The sequence below is a fragment of the Rutidosis leptorrhynchoides genome, chromosome 4, assembly GCF_046630445.1.
Source record: "Rutidosis leptorrhynchoides isolate AG116_Rl617_1_P2 chromosome 4, CSIRO_AGI_Rlap_v1, whole genome shotgun sequence".
NCBI lineage: Eukaryota > Viridiplantae > Streptophyta > Magnoliopsida > Asterales > Asteraceae > Rutidosis > Rutidosis leptorrhynchoides.
In genome coordinates this window covers 60,591,460-60,611,459 of record NC_092336.1, presented here as the reverse complement: position 1 = coordinate 60,611,459, position 20,000 = coordinate 60,591,460, and the positions used below count along the sequence as shown (strand labels likewise).

The 20,000-nt window shown below is 36.2% G+C and overlaps 2 protein-coding genes across 2 annotated transcripts; one reads left to right on the top strand and one right to left on the bottom strand.

The window, feature by feature from the left end:
- Positions 1-6,921: 6,921 nt before the first annotated feature.
- On the top strand, positions 6,922-9,246 carry LOC139839637 (reticulon-like protein B1). The gene is made up of 5 exons (XM_071829759.1): positions 6,922-7,192; positions 7,593-7,773; positions 7,872-8,013; positions 8,461-8,530; positions 8,628-9,246. Exons 1-5 carry the CDS (start codon positions 7,054-7,056, stop codon positions 8,789-8,791), a joined length of 696 nt encoding a protein of 231 aa, XP_071685860.1. The 5' UTR covers positions 6,922-7,053; the 3' UTR covers positions 8,792-9,246.
- LOC139840669 (uncharacterized) lies at positions 9,057-19,307 on the bottom strand. Its single transcript, XM_071830921.1, has 16 exons — positions 19,093-19,307; positions 18,412-18,533; positions 18,232-18,320; positions 18,128-18,163; positions 17,894-17,990; positions 17,752-17,794; positions 17,561-17,661; positions 17,415-17,479; positions 16,845-17,335; positions 16,200-16,260; positions 15,988-16,116; positions 10,197-10,765; positions 9,981-10,119; positions 9,837-9,905; positions 9,619-9,735; positions 9,057-9,530 (listed from the first exon to the last, which is right to left on the bottom strand). The coding sequence occupies exons 1-16, from the start codon at positions 19,305-19,307 to the stop codon at positions 9,417-9,419; spliced, it is 2,457 nt and encodes an 818-aa protein (XP_071687022.1). The 3' UTR covers positions 9,057-9,416.
- Between the last annotated feature and the right edge of the window lie 693 nt (positions 19,308-20,000).

Sequence of the window (20,000 nt, the reverse complement as noted above, 5' to 3'; positions counted from 1 at the left end):
ACCTAATCGTATTATAGTATAGTTTTTAGTAAGTCCGGTTCGTTCCACAGGGAAAGCTCGAGAAGTTTAACGCACACAAAATAGAAAAATAGAAAAATATATATATGTACTAGTAGTATTATTATATAAAAGGGGGGGTTTTTACCGTTTAATGACCGGTTTGTCGATTTTAAAACTTTAGTCGCAGTTAAAACCAAATGTAAAATATAAAAAAAATAAATACAAGACTTAAATTAAAGCGTAAAGTAAATAACGATAATGAAATTGCGAATAATAAAAGTGCGATAAAATAAACTTGCGATAATTAAAAAGTACAATAATTAAAAGTGCAATTAAATACAATAACAATAAAAATGCGATAATTAGAAGTGCAATTAAATATAAAATAAAGGAAATTAAATATGAAATAAAAGAATTATGCTTATTTAAACTTCCGTAATCATGATGTTTGACGTGTTGATTTTAGTTTTATGCCCATGGGTTAATTGTCCTTTGTCCTGGATTATTTAATATGTCCGTCTGGTTTTTGTCCATAACAGTCCATCAGTCATAAATATAAAGTGCGAGTGTCCTCGTCAAATTATCCTTATACCCGAAGTTAAATATTCCAACTAATTGGGGATTTAAACTGTAACAAGATTTTAATACTTTGTTTAATAATTACACCAGGATATCGACTGAGTGTAACCCAAGATTTTAATATTTTGTTATCAATTATACCAAGTGTCCTTGTACATAATTTCACCCCTGTTTTAATTATTCTAGTGGCTATTAATCCATTCCCGTGTCCGGTTAAATGAACGATTATTCGTACATATAAATACCCCGCCCATCGTGTCCGATTGAGTGTATATGGTAATTTATAGGGACGCCCAATTGTAAATCTTTATATTAACATTAACAAACTATCATTTAGTTAAACAAATATAAAGCCCATTAATAGCCCATAGTCTAACTTCCACAAGTGTCGTTCTTTTGTCCAAACCTCAATTATGGTACAAAGCCCAATTACTCAATTTTAGTAATTAGCCCAACATCATGATTACTTCGGATTAAATAAGCATAATAATAACTTAGCTACGAGACATTAATGTAAAAAGGTTGAACATAACTTACAATGATTAAAAATAGCGTAGCGTTACACGGACAGAATTTCGACTTACACACTCAAACGATCTCTATCATAAATCTTATTATTATCATAATTTAAAATTAAAATTAAAATTATTGTTATATCTTATTAAGTTAACATTATGATAGAGATATAGAATATAGATATTGATAATTGATATTGATAATAGATAGATGGATCGATATATAGATAAAAATATGATTGAAAAAAGGTGTCCCTAAAATTGATCGAATACACTGCCTTTTATAGGCGAATTTTGAATTTGAATTTTTATTTACGACCCCTGAACTATGCTCAATTAACAACTTTTTTTTATTTAATATTATTCTTATTATGAATTATTTAAATATTATATTTTATTCTTGTGCATAGTTGACTCGTAATTTTTACACCGTTGCGTCGAGCGTTGAGAGTTGACTCATGTCCCGGTTCCGGATTTTCGAACGTCCTTTCGTACAATTTTATATCGTGTACTTTGCGTTTTGTCAACTTGTACTCTTGTCATTTTTAGACGTTCTTTATCAATAATTTGAACCTTTTTAATTGAATCTTGTACTTTTTAGCTTTTTGGACCTTTCTGTCTTCAATTCGTCGTTTTCGCCTTTTGTCTTCGCACTTATTTAATATAAACGAATATTACTTGAAAATGGAACAATTGCAACTAAAATCTTGTCTTTCTTGGGGGATAATGCAATGAAATATGTGTTCATTTTTAGCCTTATCAGGTGGTTAACCGTGGTGGTGGTTGGTTCAAGGTGATTGAGGCTTGAAGTGGTGGCGTTGTGGTGGATGATGTGCTTGTATGGTGATCGTTGAAAGTTAGAAGAGAAATAAAGGTGATGAGAGTGGTTAGTTGGTATCCAATAACAAGGACATCAAGTTTAAGTTTTATATTGTGTTATTGTAGGAATTGGTAGTTCACGGCAAAAATAAAGAACAAGATAGTGGGTGGATATTTGTCAACAGAGAAAGTAGGAGTATATATATATAATACTCATATATATTTACCATATGCATGATTATGAAGAAAATTTTAAAACATCTTTGTTCCTATTTGAATTTCAATCATACACTCAACAAAATATTAGTATTATAATTAAATAATGTTGACATAAAGTAACAAGGGAGCAGAGAATAGAATTTAGTGGGTGTGGGTTAATCACTAGATGTACGTACGAATATATAAAGCTAAAAGTGTACAGTAGGATTTAATTAAAATATAGATTCTCACGTTTTTAATTCAAGAGAAAACTGTCTCTTTTGTATTCACTCTACCGACAGTTTTCACAGACTTGTATCGTGCGAAATTAGTGGTGGATAAAAGTGTTCAGAAAAATCCTATATTTTTAAATTAACTATATTTATTTATTTTGGTCATTATGATATAAAATTCGAGCATTAACTATTAAATAAAAATTACCTTAATTATTCACTCCCAATCCCAAGTAAAATATGAAAAGTTTTAAAATTCAACAAATGGCTCCTAAATATATCTTTAATAAGTCTAAAATTTATAGAACTCGTTTTTAGATCACCGTTTATTTTAAACTAATATCAGTTTGAATTTAACTTGCTTAATATCAATCGGAACATCAATGAGTATTACAATTATTTAATATTTATTTTTAATATACTTTATTTGTATATAGATATGTTTTAAATAATAATTATTATTTTTACATAATTAATTTCTAACAATTACATCATAAATTATATTTCAAATCATATATATATTTATTTAAATATATACATACCTATTTACAAATAGTTGTTCGTGAATCGTCGGAAATAGTCAAAGGGTAATTTGAATATATGAACATAGTTTCCAAAATTTTCGAGACTCAACATTACAGACTTTGCTTATCGTGTCAGAATTATACAAAGATTAAGTTTAAATTTGATCGAAATTTTCCGGGTCGTCACAGGTATGCTGATGGAGTTAAGGGGTATCGCTTGTGGGACCCCACTGCCCACAAAGTAGTCATCAGCAGAGATGTTGTCTTTACAGAAGATAAAGATCTTGAAGATGTTAGCACTTCAAAAGAAACTATACCAATACAGGTGGGTAATGAATTTCATAAAGATTCTTCTGAAGCAGTACCAGAGCACGATGAAAATCAAGTAGTCGTTGATGAAGCTCCAGCGACTCGTACTTTTAATCGGGAAAGGAAACGTCCAGGGTGGCACTCAGATTATATTATGGAAAGCAATGTTGCATATTGTCTTCTAACAGAGGAAGGAGAGCCAACAACTCTTCGCGAGGCACTGAATCATTCCGATGCATCTCAGTGGATGACAGCTATGCAGGAAGAAATTGAAGCTCTTCATAAAAATAAAACATGGGAACTTGTGCCATTGCCGAAAGGTAGAAAACCTATTGAAAATAAATGGGTGTATAAGATCAAGCAAAATGGCGATGATCAAGTGGAGCGGTATCGTGCAAGACTGGTGGTTAAAGGATATGCTCAAAAAGAAGGTACAGACTTTAATGAAATATTTTCTCCTGTGGTTCGACTTACAACAATTCGAGTAGTTCTAGCGATGTGTGCTACATTTGATTTGCATCTAGAGCAGCTAGATATGAAAACTGCATTTCTTCATGGAAATCTTAAAGAATAAATTTATATGCTTCAACCAGAAGGTTTTAAACTACAAGGAAAAAAGAACTTGATTTGTAGGTTAAAGAAATCTCTGTATGGTCTCAAACAGGCGCCGAGATGTTGGTACAAGAAATTTGATTCTTTCATAATGAGCCTTGAATATAACAGACTTTATGCAGACCCTTGTGCATATTTCAAGAGGTTTGTGGACAATGATTTTGTCATTTTGCTGTTATATGTAGACGACATGTTGGTTGCAGGCCCCAACAAAGATCGTATTAATAAGCTGAAGGTTCAATTGGCTAGGGAGTTTGAAATGAAAGACTTGGGTGCCGCAAACAAGATTCTAGGGATGCAAATTCACCGAGACAGGGATAATAGGAAGAGTTGGCTTTCTCAAAAGAATTATTTGAGGAAAATCTTGGAGCGTTTCAATATGCAAGATAGTAAGCCAATCTCAACCCCACTTCCTACTAATCTCAAGTTATCCTCCGTTATGTGTCCTAGCAGTAACTACGAGAGGAAGGAGATGTCTCCCGTACCGTATGCATTATCAGTGGGAAGTTTAATGTTCGCAATGATATGTACAAGACCAGACATTGCACATGCAGTGGGAGTAGTTAGTCGGTACATGGCGAATCCTGGTAAAGAGGATCCTTAGATACATCAAAGGAACCTTAGATGTTGCATTATGTTATGGGGAACCGGAATTTATTGTCAAAGGGTATGTTGATTCAGATTATGCAGGTGATATCGATAAAAGTAAATCTACCACTGCATATGTTTTCACACTTTGTGGTGGAATAGTAAGCTGGGTTTCAAAACTGCAGTCAGTTGTGGCGACGCCAACAACAGAGGCAGAATATGTAGCAGCTACTCAAGCTACTAAAGAGGCAGTATGGTTGAAGATGTTGTTGGAGGAACTCGGACACAAACAAAAGAATATCACTCTATTTTGTGACAACCAGAGTGTCTTGCATCTTGCAAGGAATCCGGCATTTCATTCAAAAACAAAGCATATACGAGTTCAGTATCACTTCGTTCGTGAGAAAGTGGAAGAAACCGTGGATATGCAGAAAATTCATACTGATAAAAATGTGGCTGATTTTCTAACAAAGTCAATCAACCGTGACAAGTTTGTTTGGTGTCGTTCCTCATGCGGCCTAGCAGAAACGTAAGCAACATCATTGGCAAGGAGGGATCATCGTGTGAAGATTGATTGAGCTTCAATCAAATCTTCAAGTGGGAGATTGTTGAAATAATAAAATAGATAAGTGGATGGTTGGTGATTAGTTGTTGAAGGAATTAAGTGTACAAGTTGATCTACTCCAAAACTTTCAGTGAGTCATGACCAATTCCACTTCAAGTTTGTCTCATAAGTATTTACCAATATGCCATGTTGTGTTGCTATAAATAGAGCATCATTCAAGCACTTTTAAGCATCCAAAAAAAAAAAAATAAAAAAAAAAACATTCAACCTTCTTTCTCATATCTTCTTGTGTTCTAATAGTATAATAGAGAGTTTGAGATATTAATCTCCTAATTACAAGAGATATAAAGATTAGTGATTATCCTTGTAATTAGAGAGAAGTGTAATTCCTATTATTCATATTGGTGAAACATTTCTTTCCTTGCCCGTGGTTTTTACCCTATTGGGGTTTTCCACGTTAAATCTTGGTGTTCCTTTATTGTCATTATTTCAAGTATTACTAGCGGTTTGCTATAATTCGGTGTCGCTTTTCTCAACAAACAACCCGTCCAATAGTAGCATCTCAACGAAGCAAGCCATTTTAAAAGACAAGACAATGAAATTAAAAGGCCATACCATGAAATGAACGTGTAAAGGCTCACTTCCTACTCACAATCATGTAATAAAGCCATACTCGACCATGTTACTACTATATTGGCATGTTATCCATATATCCATATATAATTAAATACATAAGGATATATATAGATACTCCGTATCTGTTTATCAACACTACCCTACAGGATGTAGCTTCGTACAACGATGTTAAGTCTTAACAAGGGGTTTTCGTCTTGTTATGTATCGGTTTTCTTAGTCGAACATTTTGGTATTAATTAGCAGGGAGTGCTCGCGCATTGCTGCAAAATAATTCGCTCCGTCTCTATATAATTACAATTTGCACATCAACAAACGTTTTATTTACATTAAAGCTTTCATATGTAGATAATTTAGCAATATTTAGAACATAAAATTTAGCACAAAAGAAAAATGAAGTTAAGGAAATGTACGAAGACCAATACCCACATAAAATGATATGCTCGTATGTCGAAAACAAATGACCCATTGAATTGACAAGAAAAAAAAAGTTTGGTTCAAAAGTGAATAGTAAAACCGTACCAAAGTGTCTAATCCGAGCCTTCGAAGGTGCCCTGAACCTTAAGCTAAGATTGTTGTGAATTATTTTCAAATCAAGTAAACCTCAAGGTGTTGGTTATTGGTGATGACCTGACTTTCGATAAGGGAGGTCAGAGGTTCGATTCCCATGATCTGCAAAATATTTCCCTAATGTTCGTCATAGAAAAGGATCGGATATGTGAGTTCCGACATTACGCTTTAGGCTCCCGTTAGTGACTATTAATCGCAGTTAAAAAAATTCAAATCAAATAGATGTAGAAAAAATTAAAATAAAATTGAAAAACGACCGTCTCAATTCTAACTTTTACTACGGAGTATTTCTTTAATGTTTCAAATCAATTGTCAATGTTCATAAATAGATAAGATAATAAGTTAAAGTTCTTTTATACCTCAGCTTCATGCATGTAAGACAAAATAATAAGATGTAAAAGATTTATGAGTTTGAAAAATGAATAAAAGTATAATATAATAATAATTATTTTTATAACGTGTATGTTTTGTCTAAAACAATATATTTAGATTTAGAGACGAAAGAAATATAGTCTACTTTTGAAAAATTACACCGGTGGAGTTACATGTGTATACAATATAAATGTATAATGCGTTATTTTATTTCTCAAATTTTAAAAGGGGTGAAAATGAAATTACTTCAAATATATGTATCGGAATAAAAAATATTGAAAACACTACAAAGAAGCAATAGGTTCGGAAAGTATCCCGAACCCAAGGTTCAGACACAGGTTCAACCAAATACTTTTCTGCTTCTCCCGGCATTACTTAGCTGCAAAGTCCAAACCCATACTTCTGTTACAGAATCATTCCTTTGTGTATATATACTACCCCAATTTTAATTCGTAGATCATTTTCATACCAAAGTCACAAGAATTTAGGCGTTGAGAATTAGGTCTTGAGATATCATCAATTTAGTGAAGGAAGTCATGTCAGATAACGAAGATATAAAAGCTGCATCACTGATTCATCACAAAATTAAGTCATCGTCTTCTTCAGAGTCCGGTGATGAAAGTACAATTTCAGCTGCTAAATCGAAGGTTTTTCGTTTATTTGGTGATGGAAAACGTACGTTATTTTCTGCAATGTCACTTCTTGAATTTGTTTTACCCTTTTTTTTTTTTTTTTTTGTTACAGTTTTATTTTTAAAGTTTATATTTTCACATACATACGAGTATATAATATATCAGTTAGAGGTTGAAATTAAAATCATTCTAGTTCATTATGAGTCTTCTCTTGGTTTGTGCATTTAGATTCATGATTTGTTAGTCTCTTTATTCTATAAATATGATATTACGAGTGAAGTAGTTACTTGTTGCATAGAAAAAGTTGGTGTTAAGTTTGGTTTGCCATGCTGTCACATGTTTCTAACTGTATGAAATGTGAAGACTGAAGTGCGCATCGCTAATGAACTTTGGTGACAACCCTGTTTCGGGACATCTTGTCTAACTTTATCTTGTATGTGAAGCGGCTGATGTGTTCTTATGGCGGGATAAGAAGGTATCGGCTGGAATCCTAGGTGGTGCCACCACCATTTGGTTCTTCTTTGAAGTGCTGGAGTATGGCTTGCTAACTTTCGTTTGCAACGGGTTGATCCTATTGCTCTCATTATTGTTTTTGTGGGCTAACGCCACAACCTTTATCAAAAAGTGAGTCATCTCGTATAAAAGATGTTCATTTTCCTTCTTAAAGTTGTGTTTTTTACTTTTTAGTGTATTTTTGTACATAAATTAATGTTTCTTTTCAGGTCTCCGCCAAAGATTCCAAATGTGGTCATACCAGAGGAACAAGTAAAGCAAATTGTAGGTGTTGTGAGGATTGAGATAAATCGAGCTCTTGCAGCCTTTCAAGATGTTGCATTGGGAAAAGATTTGAAGAAGTTTCTATCGGTATATGCTGACTTCCTTTTAGGCAATCCTACTTTTCACGCTTTCTTTTTTTTTTTTTTAACGGAGGTTAGGAGTTACTGATGGGGTCCGAACGCGATGTCGGAACACACCCACTGGGACAAACATTACAGTCCTACCGCCCATGGGCATCGCGTGTGGTAAAACACCATGCAAGGCGTCCACAACCTATGAGGTCCATTTAATGGACGGGTAACCTAAGGCAAATATTTTGCAGCTCATGGGGATTGAATCCATATCCTCCCTTATAGGAAGTAGGGTCATCACCAAAATCAGTGTTTCCACAATAGTAGTATACCATAGTTGATAGTTATGTTCGATGACTTGATCCATATCATAGTTCTGTTTAAACCTTTTTTGAGTATATCATACTTGATCCTTATGAACATGTTCAAAGTTCTCATGTCCATACACACTATTTTTCACCAGGTTATTGCTGGCTTGTGGTTCATATCTATTATAGGCAGCTGCTGCAACTTCTTAACATTGGTCTACATATGTAAACTTCTTACTCCAACTATACAATGATTTCTATTGCTTTTGCTTATATTAATTTATTCATGGTATTGAAGTTTCAATTTCAATGGACACTACAGTATTCGTTTTGGTCCACACTGTGCCTGCGATTTATGAGAAGTATCAAGATAAGATAGACACAATTGCAGAGAAAGCCTGGATCGAGATCAAGAAACAGTATGCAGTTTTTGATGAGAACGTGATCAGTAAGATCCCAAGATCATTGAAAGACAAGAAGGTATAGGTGAATGCTACATTTTAGGTAATTGGTTAGGTGTTTGTAATTTCATATGGTCGTGAATATTACCATTACTCACTATGAAGTTGCGTATAATTGTGTTGTGATCTAGGGTTTGGGTTGATTTTGTGAACCCATTGACTCGATACAACTATTGAATTGATTTCGTGTCTGGTACCATTTATGGTTATACGACTATTGAATTGATTTTGCGCGTGCTGTACAACTCGCAGCCAATAATGCAGAATAAAAAGAAAGTCGAAATGTGTCAATAGGTTACAGAAACAATTGTTTCAGTTTACATTTCACATTACATAAATGCCAAAAGTATTGCATTTTGTGTTTTTATGTACCAAACAATAAAAAAGAAAAATAAAATTCATACAACATGGTGTCCCTTCAAAGACGGTCTCTCGTATATTCCTAATTATTATCCACCTTACGCCCCGTAGTATATGTACAGTATTGATGACCATATCCTTTGTTTGTAAATATGATGTTGAAGTAAGTTAACCAAGATAGAGTGGTTAACACTAAAGAAGACAGGCATGTTATTGGGTAAGTTTGGGATGTTAGGTGGTTTGTTTAAATTACTCAATAGGAGTTCAAGTAGGAGGTTATAAAACTTAACTTACAGGAAGTAAGTTAACTGCTCCTTCTTCCTTGAACCTCCCTCTCCGTATAGATCATTCCATTGTTTCAGCTCACTCATTATCGAGCCTTCGGCTGCCAAGCTAGCCGCAACCTGTAGAAAATTGTATATAAATTGTATGTCTTCATAATATGTAACACCAAATTTTGTAATACTAATGTGGGGAGAGAGAATGGGGAACCTGGCTTTTGGCTTCTTTAAAGTCTTTCATGTTGAGTGGCCTGATAGTAATCACCCTCTGCTCAGTTTGTTCTGGTGCTTGAGGTTCAACACCAGTCTCAGCTTGGATTTGTTTCGCCTTATGTTATAATGACACCATTTTCAGACACTTGAAGCAAGACAAATGATAAAGAGAAGGAGGTTTTGGTGTATTAAATTGGTTTATCAAACAGTACTTACGATATCTTTTTTTCTCTCTTGCTGAATCAACTCTCTAACAGGTCGGTAAGCCGCAGTTGTACACAAGTTCTGTAATTTTAACACAGAAATTTGTTATTCACGAGTTCTGATAATAATCAGTGAAGAAGAAAGTCGAAATACTACCTTCAAATCACTTCCACTAAATCCTTCTGTCATGTTTGCGAGCTCTCTGAAGTCCAAATTTTCATTGACACTTTCTTTGGATAGAAGAGTTTTCATGATCGATTCCCTCTGTTCTACCGATGGCAGCCCAACCATTATCCTAATCACCAATTAAGACTTTAATTAATTTGTATTCTAATAAAGAGTGAATATGTGATGCATGGTTTGAAGGATTACCTTCTTTCAAAACGCCTTATAATAGCTTCATCAAGGTCAAATGGTCTATTAGTTGCAGCAAGAACAAGTATCCTTTCACCAGGTTTCGATAGTAGCCCATCCCAATTGGTCATGAACTCATTCTTAATCTTCCTCATAGCTTCATGCTCGCCACCTTTTGATCGAGAACCTAACATGCTATCAACCTCATCCACAAATATAATAGTCGGTGAAACCTTAGCTGCAAGCGTGAACAATCCCCGAACATTCTTTTCGTCTTCGCCAAACCACTTTGAAGTGATTGTAGACATAGAAACATTGATAAAACTTGCCCCAGATTCATTAGCAATTGCCTTGGCCATCATAGTTTTCCCCGTCCCTGGTGGGCCGAATAGTAATATTCCTCTACATGGTTTTAAAAGGCCTCCAACGAATAAGTCTGGTCGTCTCAAAGGTAACATGACTAGTTCTTGAAGAGAGTCTTTAATTTCACTCAAGGCACCGATATCATCAAAAGTTACACCAATCTCGTTTGGTGGTACTACATCCGGCCTTATGCGTTTCTCAAATTCATTGTCTGGAGGAACTTCCTGAAATTTGGTTGATTTCAACAGATGTGAAAAGACAGGCCGTTAAATATTTAACCGTATACAGTTTTTTCGTAGGTACAAATGGTATTGATCTAGTGATGCAGAATCCATAAATAATAGTGGACCACGAAACAAATGGGGCCAAGTGTACCGCACGAGATCCAATAACCAAGTTGGGCTGCATGAATATTTTAATAAGAAGATTGGGCCAGGGGTGACTTGTGGCCAAAGTTAATTGAGTCTCCAGCAGAAGAGAAGACAGATCGATTCTAATTCCTAGATCGATTCTAATTCCTATTTAATTTCCTACTTTATTGCAAGTCTATCTTTAATTCTGTTTTGTGTATAAATAAGGGTTTCTTTTCTTGTGAGAAATTAGTTTTTATCAAGTGACATAGAAGAGAGAAAAAAAGGCCGACTGCCTTTTTTTCCAATTTTGGTTCCTGTTCTTGCAATTGTTTGTTCGGTTATTTCGATTATGTGCATTATCTGGTATCAGAAGTCCAGGGATGGCCGAACATAGTTCTCGTGGTGGTTTTGGTAGAGGTGGAAATCGCAGATTCTCAGGAAGAGGTGGCGATCAAGACCCATATGCTGAAATCGACCGGTTACAAAGAAGGATTGTTGAACTTGAATTCAATCGAGACCATGATTTTAGGGGAAGCAATTCAGATCTGTCCAGCGAGCAGGAAACATATACGAATCCGTTTGCTACTCCAGGTCACCATAGGGATCACCGTGAGGATCCCCTACGCAGTCTAGGAATTAAAGTTGAGATCCCGGAATTTACGGGAACAATGCACCAAGATGATTTCCTAGATTGGTTGAGCACCGTGGAACGTGTGTTTGACATTAAAGATATCCCCGAACACCTCAAGGTCAAGCTTGTAGCGCTCAAATTACGCAAACACGCTTCCTTGTGGTGGGAACATGTCTGCAAGAATAGGGCGTATGCCCTAAAATCTTGGTACAAACATGGGATAAGATGAAGAAACTTTTGAAAAGTCAGTTTCTTCCCGAAAACTATAGACAAGAGGCGTTTCTTGAATATCACAATCTGCGACAGGGAAACAAAAGTGTGGAAGAGACGATTCAAGAATTTGACAGGTTGCGTTTGCGATGTAATATCCAAGAGGAAGAAGAGCAGACAATCGCGCGATTTTTGGGGGTTTTAAAATTCGAAATTTCTGATGTGGTCACTTTGCATCCATTTTGGACATATGCTGATGTGTGTAAACTCGCTTTAAAAGTTGAAAAACAACAAAAAAGAGGACGAACAAGGGTCCCATTTACTCGTAACACACCCATTCCTAGTCCCAAAATCGCACCTGTTAATGCCGATAAAGGAAAGGGAGAATTGCAGCAATCGACATCAGCTCACGGAACTTCTAGTCGAGTTCCTAAATGTTTTAATTGTCATAATTTCGGGCATTATTCGAGGGACTGCCCAAATCGCCGTCCTATTGCGTATTGTGATGATTTTGAAGAACCTATATACGACACGGATGGTGAACAAGAAACTCCACCTGATACTCAAGAAGAAGTAATTTGCCCAGACCAAGGTGAATCTTTGGTAATCCGTCGAGCACTTAAGACATCTCAAGTTACACCTGACGACCACCTTTGGCTACGCAACAATATATTTCGCACAAAGGTTACATCCAAAGGGAAAGTATGCACGATGATTATTGATGGGGGAAGTTGTGAAAATGTGGTGTCAACAGAGATGGTGGATAAACTACAGCTCCCAGCGGAAGATCACCCAGAGCCATATCAACTGACTTGGTTAAAGCGTGGAAATCATATCAAGGCAACAAAACGTTGTCTCGTTCAATTTTCAATTGGGAAAACCTACAAAGATGAAGTTTGGTGCGAAGTGATTCCCATATATGCATGTCATCTGTTATTAGGGAGGCCTTGGCAATTTGATCGAAAGACGAAGCATGATGGTTTTCGTAATACCTATAGTTTCGTGAAAGATGGTGTTAATATTACTCTCGCCCCCTTAGACCCAAAGCGTGATTCGGGGGTTGAGTCCACCCTGATCCTCAACCGCGCAGCTTTCGAGGACGAGGCCAAACAGCAGCCCTTTATATTTGCCTTAGTTGTTCAGGAAGCAAATACTACTGTAACCGAGTTCCCAACCAAAGTGACACCTCTTTTGGAGGAATTTATTGATGTGTTTCCTACTGAGATACCTGCAGGTTTGCCTCTTATGCGTGACATACAACATTGTATTGATTTTGTGCCAGGTTCTGTTATTCCCAATAAACCGGCATACAGGTTAAACCCGAAAGAATTCGAAGAGCTACAATGACAAGTTACTGAATTATTACAAAAGGGATTGATCAGAGAAAGCATGAGTCCATGCGCGGTTCCCGCACTTCTCGTTCCAAAGCAGGGAGGTTCGTTCCGTATGTGCATTGATAGTAGAGCAGTGAACAAGATCACAGTTAAATATCGTTTTCCTATCCCGCGTTTTGAAGATCTACTTGACCAACTACATGGTGCAACAGTTTTCTCTAAAATAGACTTACGTAGTGGTTATCATCAAATACGAATGCGGCCGGGAGATGAGTGGAAAACCGCGTTTAAAACACGAGATGGTTTATACGAATGGTTGGTGATGCCTTTCGGTCTCTCAAACGCACCAAGTACCTTCATGCGATTAATGAATCAGGTTTTTAAACCCTTCATTGGTCGATTTGTTGTCATTTACTTTGATGATATTCTTGTTTATAGTATCGATGAAGCTCAACATCTTGATCATCTACGCGAAGTTTTTCACGTTTTACGGGAACAACAGTTATATGCTAATGGAAGTAAATGTCATTTTTTGGCAAGTGAGGTAACATTTTTGGGTTACATTATCTCGAAAAAAGGAATTAAAATGGATGAAGCGAAAGTGGACGCCATTAAAAACTGGCCAACACCTTCGACTATTCATGAAATCCGAAGTTTTCACGGGCTTGCTTCATTCTACAGGCGTTTTATTAAGAACTTTAGTACGATCATTGCTCCAGTCACAGAATGTATGAAAGGTGGACATTTTTCGTGGAATGCCGAAGCTACTGCGGCTTTTAATGCTATCAAAGAGAAGGTAACTCATGCTCCTATACTAGCGTTACCTAACTTTGATGATGTTTTCCAAGTAGAATGTGATGCGTCGGGGGTAGGCATTGGTGGTGTTTTAAGCCAAAATAAGCGGCCCGTCGCCTATTTTAGCGAAAAACTAAATGAGGTGCGGAGACGATATTCCACCTATGATCGTGAGTTCTATGCCATCGTTCGTACTTTGGAAGTGTGGAGACATTATTTACTGCCTGCTGAATTCATTTTGTTCTCTGATCATGAGTCACTTAAATATATACACGGCCAACATAAACTTAATCCAAGACACGCAAAATGGGTTTAAACCTTGCAAGCTTATAACTTTGTTATTAAACATAAAGCAGGTGTTTTAAATCAGGTTGTTGATGCTTTAAGTAGGCGACATTCTTTACTCAGTACTATGAGCGTCACTGTTACGGGTTTTGACATGTGGCGAGAAATGTACAAGGATGATCGGGATTTTAAACATATATGGGCCAAGTGTTCGCAAGGTGCTTATCGTTCCTTCATGATTTGTGATGGTTTTTTTGTTTATTGGAAGTCGCTTATGAGTTCCAATCGGGTCCCTTCGTGATGCTATCATTACCGAAAGCCACTCGGGTGGTCTCGCAGGACATTTTGGTATGAACAAAACTCTCGCCGGTATTACAGAACGTTTTTATTGGCCTCACCTGGAACGAGATGTCAATCGGATTGTTGCCAGGTGTCGGATATGTCACATTGCAAAAACACATGGAAGTAACGCGGGTTTATACATTCCTTTACCGGTTACCAATGGTCCGTAGGAGGATATTAGTCTTGACTTTGTTCTTGGTTTACCACGCACACAACGTAACAAAGATTCAATAATGGTGGTGGTTGATCGTTTTTCTAAGATGGCGCATTTCGTCCCGTGCACTAAAACGTTTGATGCAAGTCAAGTCGCTCGCCTATATTTTTCTGAGATTGTTAAGCTACATGGGATTTCCAAGTCTTTAACGTCTGATCGTGATGTGAAATTCATTAGTCATTTTTGGAGGACCCTATGGGCGCGTGTTGGTTCTAAACTAAAATTTAGTAGCTCGCACCATCCCCAAACGGATGGACAAACCGAAGTGGTTAACCGTAGCTTGGGAAATCTATTGCGTAGTCTTGTTGGTGATCATCCTAAACAGTGGGATCTCACGCTACCACAAGCTGAATTTGCTTTCAATAGTTCCATAAATCGGACAACTGGGAAGAGTCCTTTTGAGGTAGTTTATGGTCGCAGACCGATTACTCCTCTTGATTTGTTGCCACAACACGAATTATCAAATGCCTCACAAGAAGGGTTGGAACATGCGGACCACATGAAAGTTTTGCATGAGCAGATTCATACCCGTATTGAGAAACAAAATGATTTATATAAGTCTCGTGCTAATGAACGTCGCAAGCAGGTTGTGTTTCAAGAGGGTGATCTTGTTTGGATACATTTGAGAAAAGAGCGTTTTCCGGGAGGTCGTTTTGGTAAGCTACAACCACGGGCTGATGGACCTTTTCGTGTTCTCAAGAAGATTAACGATAACGCTTATAAGATTGAGTTGCCTGGCCATTATAATGTGTCCGCTACCTTTAATGTGGCAGACTTGTCCCCGTACATTGGGGATGATGACCAGGGTCTTGACTCGAGGTCGAGTCCTGCCCAAGGGGGGGAGAATGATGCAGAATCCATAAATAATAGTGGAGCACGAAACAAATGGGGCCAAGTGTACCGCAGGAGATCCAATAACCAAGTTGGGCTGCATGAATATTTTAATAAGAAGATTGGGCCAGGGGTGACTTGTGGCCAAAGTTAATTGAGTCTCCAGCAGAAGAGAAGACAGATCGATTCTAATTCCTAGATCGATTCTAATTCCTATTTAATTTCCTACTTTATTGCAAGTCTATCTTTAATGTGTATAAATAAGAGTTTCTTTTCTTGTGAGAAATCAGTTTTTATCAAGTGACATAGAAGAGAGAGAAAAAAGGCCGACTGCCTTTTTTTCCAATTTTGGTTCCTGTTCTTGCAATTGTTTGTTCGGTTATTTTGATTCTGTGCATTATCTAGTTTCAAGTATAAATCACGAATTCGATTATGATAATGGTAGACTTACTTTTACCGGAGGCGGAGGGGGAGCAGCATTATCAGCATTCTTAGAGGCCGATGCTTCTGCTTCAGTAGGAGCTGCAGTATCGGGTTTTGTTTCTGGCTTTGTTCCCGCAACAGCATTTCCAGTTACATCCTATACTCGAATGAATAATACGGGTCAAGAAAATGGATATTCATTTTTAAGTGTCATAAATTTGACCCATATAGAGAGCTAACCGTTGTGGGGGCATTTCTTGTAGATCTACCTTCCTGAAACATACTCAATCCATGGGCCAAACTATTTCATTTAAAAAACAATATGTTAGCAATGAACTAGTCAACCGTATTCACTTAATATTATACCTGGCAATCAAGACCCATACACCAAAAAGTGGGTCCATTGGGTCAACTTGTGGGTCCATTGGGTCAACTTGTGGGTCCATTGGGTCTCGAGAAAGCAAAGGGAATGGATCCAATATGGACCCATCTTTAACCCTATGATAGAAGGTCCATCTAGACCCGTTGAAACCAATTTCCAACCCATTATACGAAAAACTAAAAAAAAAAAAAAGACAAAATAAAAAACTTAGAAAATTAGAAAAATAGAAGAAAAAAAATTAAGTTAAAAAAATAAGATAAAAATTATTTAATAAAAAGTAATTTTTTTTAAAAAAAATATTAAAAAATATTATTTTTTTTTATAAAATAATGTTTTTTAAGAAAAAATGTTATAAGAAAAAATGGGTCTCGACCCGATCCAACCCGTTCCAACAGTTTGAATTTTGAGACCCGTTCAATCCATGACCTGTTTTGACCCAAACTCATTTGGGTCTCGACCCAACCCGACCAGTTTGCCAGGCTTACTTACTATACCGATCTAACCTTGCAGCAGAAATAACTAGTTTTCCATTTCGATAATCAGGATTCCTAGTATTCATTAAATGATGAGATATTGCTGATACCACAACTTCATCTATATATTTACTGAGATCAATCGTGTCATCGACACATAAAGTAGCGAGATCATCACAGTCAAGATCATTTTCTGCAAGCACTTCACGAATATGATTCCGATTATCCTGAAACTGGATCATCTTCATGTCCTCTTGCAATTGGTTTTTCCAGCTGGCGATTTGTTTTTCTTCTTCGGGAGGTTTGATATCAATATTATACGGGAACACAGAAGTTATATTATCATCAATTACGTCAAAGTCATTCGCCACAACTCGTGAACCTAGAATCAGTATTGGTCCAGACAATTTTTTCAACATTTTCTGGAATAAGGTATTTATCCTTTGTGATTTGCCTAGAAACTTCTCAACATCTCGAAGATACAACACAATTGGGCTGTTGTTCGATGTGTGAGTAAGGACCTGCAAGTTTAGGGATACGATGGGTCAGAATTACGCCAAATAAAGCTTGTAGTTAACGAACAAAAAGGAGACGTGATACCTTGTATAGAGTTTGTACAAAAAGCTTCTCATCGAAAGACCAGCTGCTTGTACGCCTAAGTGGAGCTGAAAAGGAAAAAGTGTCATAGCTTACAAATATAACAAAATAACCATATTTTTTATTATTATTATTTTTTACTTTTTTACCAGGATTTACGGGAGCGTAGTTTGAAGCGAGCTCATTCATATTAGCTGCGGTAGATGCATTTCTCCTTAAATTTGGGGGATGCTCGATAGCGTCAGGCCCTCTTAAATTTAAAAAGACAAAACATGACATAATATTAGAATGCAGGGTGCTAAATATTATAACTAACAGCTACAATTATCATAATTCACACCTTGATCCAAAATCAGCAACACTGCTTTGTCTACGTAAGCCCGCTGCAAAACAGATGTCCATCATCAAACCGACAAGCACAACAAAAAAGAAATGGAGTTTCATTACAAAATATTTTGAAGATAATAAATGAACTTGGATACCTTTTCTTTCGGGTTTGGGTTGAATCACAGATAGTCCTGATTCGAATAAGCCAGACATCCTTGCCAAAGTTGTTTCTGATATAGACCTTTTTAAGGACTGCAAGAATAGTGTATTAGTAAATGCATTAATCAACATGAATCTCCATTTGTCAATTCTAAACAGATCAGCTAGCAGCAATAATCGCACAATGCAATCCAAGAAAGTAGTGGATATGAACGGGTCAAAATGCTTACATTGGGTTTAGCAGAAGCTCCGTATTTGCTTTGGATCTTAAAGGAAACAATGAACAAGATTAGTACAAGTACAAACTAAGAAGATTTTTATATGTCAAACCCACCTTGAGTGAAAAATCTGTAACATCTAGTAGTAGCAGCTTCGCTTCAAAATAGTGAGCCAGAGCTTTGACAAGCATTTGCTGATAAAGTTCTGCAAACGCACAACAAGAAAGTATAACTAGTAAAGCATTTAAAAAGTATATGTTTAAGCAAGGCGAACAGAAACACCCTTAAAAGCTAACCGGCAGGCCCAGATAACAAAATAGTTCGGCTTGCAGGAGCAAGGTTCCTTGTGTGCTTAGAGAAGTCGATATTCTTGAGATAAACAAAGGCAGCACTTGTAAGTAACGTCCTCGTCTGCTCACTGTAATTAAAAAGAGATCAGTGGAATAAATTTTATAGACTAAATGGAATCAAACAAAATCATTCCACATAATTAGAATTGCAGAATGATTATTTTAATCATTACCTGATGTAGTAAGGAAATTCATTTAAATAACATGAACAATCCATTTCGAAAGATATAATTTTGTATTGTATGATAACTATTAACTCAAACTTGACACCTTCAAAGTTGACCTAGATGTTCCTCCATTATCAAAAAACATCATCTTACTAATACAATTAGAGAATTGGTGAATGATGAATGGACCCCTTATTAACAAGTAATCAGAAATTATCAACAAGTACATTCAATTCTTATTTCTTATCAAGTCATGCTGATTGCTATAAAAGCAATTTGATTCTCAAATATCTTGTTATGCTCATTTGCACATACAATAATAACCATATTGATAAATAAAAAAATCATTTCAAATAACAGATCATACACATATAAGTTTAGACATCCTAAAGCATCACTAAACGTAATCAAACAAAATCATCCCACGTAATCAGAATTGCACAAGGATTATTTAAATTACCTCAGGTAGTATGGGAATTCATTAAAAGTAACCTTGCTGTCTCTACCATCCATAATCATACTAACCATCTCACGCTCCATCATTTGTGGCGTGAGACCGTTTGTCGACGGATCATTGGCACTCGTCAAACGATTCACCGTCCTCCCCACTCCAAGCCCAACCCCAATCCCTATTCCCACACTCAATGCACCCACAAACGCACGTCCTTGATCCATTTTCCCAAATTCCAATACCTAATTTCTCTTTTTCAATCTTACAAACTGCAATCTCATTTACACATATAATCATTATTAGCTTCATATAATATCAAAATAATTGTTACCGAGGAAAATTAACAGGACATGAATAGATAAACTTACAATTCAAAGCTTGATTTGTAGCTTAGGTTTTAATCAGATATCTGTTAAATGTGTGTTAGAGATCATAATTTTGCTTCTCAATTCATATTAAATCAAACCAATAGCTCGGTATCTCTAACCCTAATATATACATATATATGCATATGTACGTACAATATAATTTCTGATTTCTCAGACACATAATTTATTGATCATAGAGAATATATGTATATATGTTTCCCCATTTATAATTATATTACAGGTCATTGAATATTATTGAGGGAAATGAGTGGATTTCCTGGAAAAACGGAGTAAAATAAGGTGGTTAATGGCGGCGAACGACGGAGATCGAGAATGAAATAGCGATCGTTGTTTCATTCCCGCCAAATGTGTGAATTGGGCTACTTGGCCTATTTAGAAAGAAGAATAAGTATGTTCTGCTGGACTTAGACCATTTGTAATAGTGTTGTATGTTGTGGGGTGGTGTCTTGATTTTTTTTAATAATTAGGATGTGTTGTGGGAGAGAGTGGAGTAGTGGTGGTGTTGAAAGTTGGTGTTGTGAGTTGGTG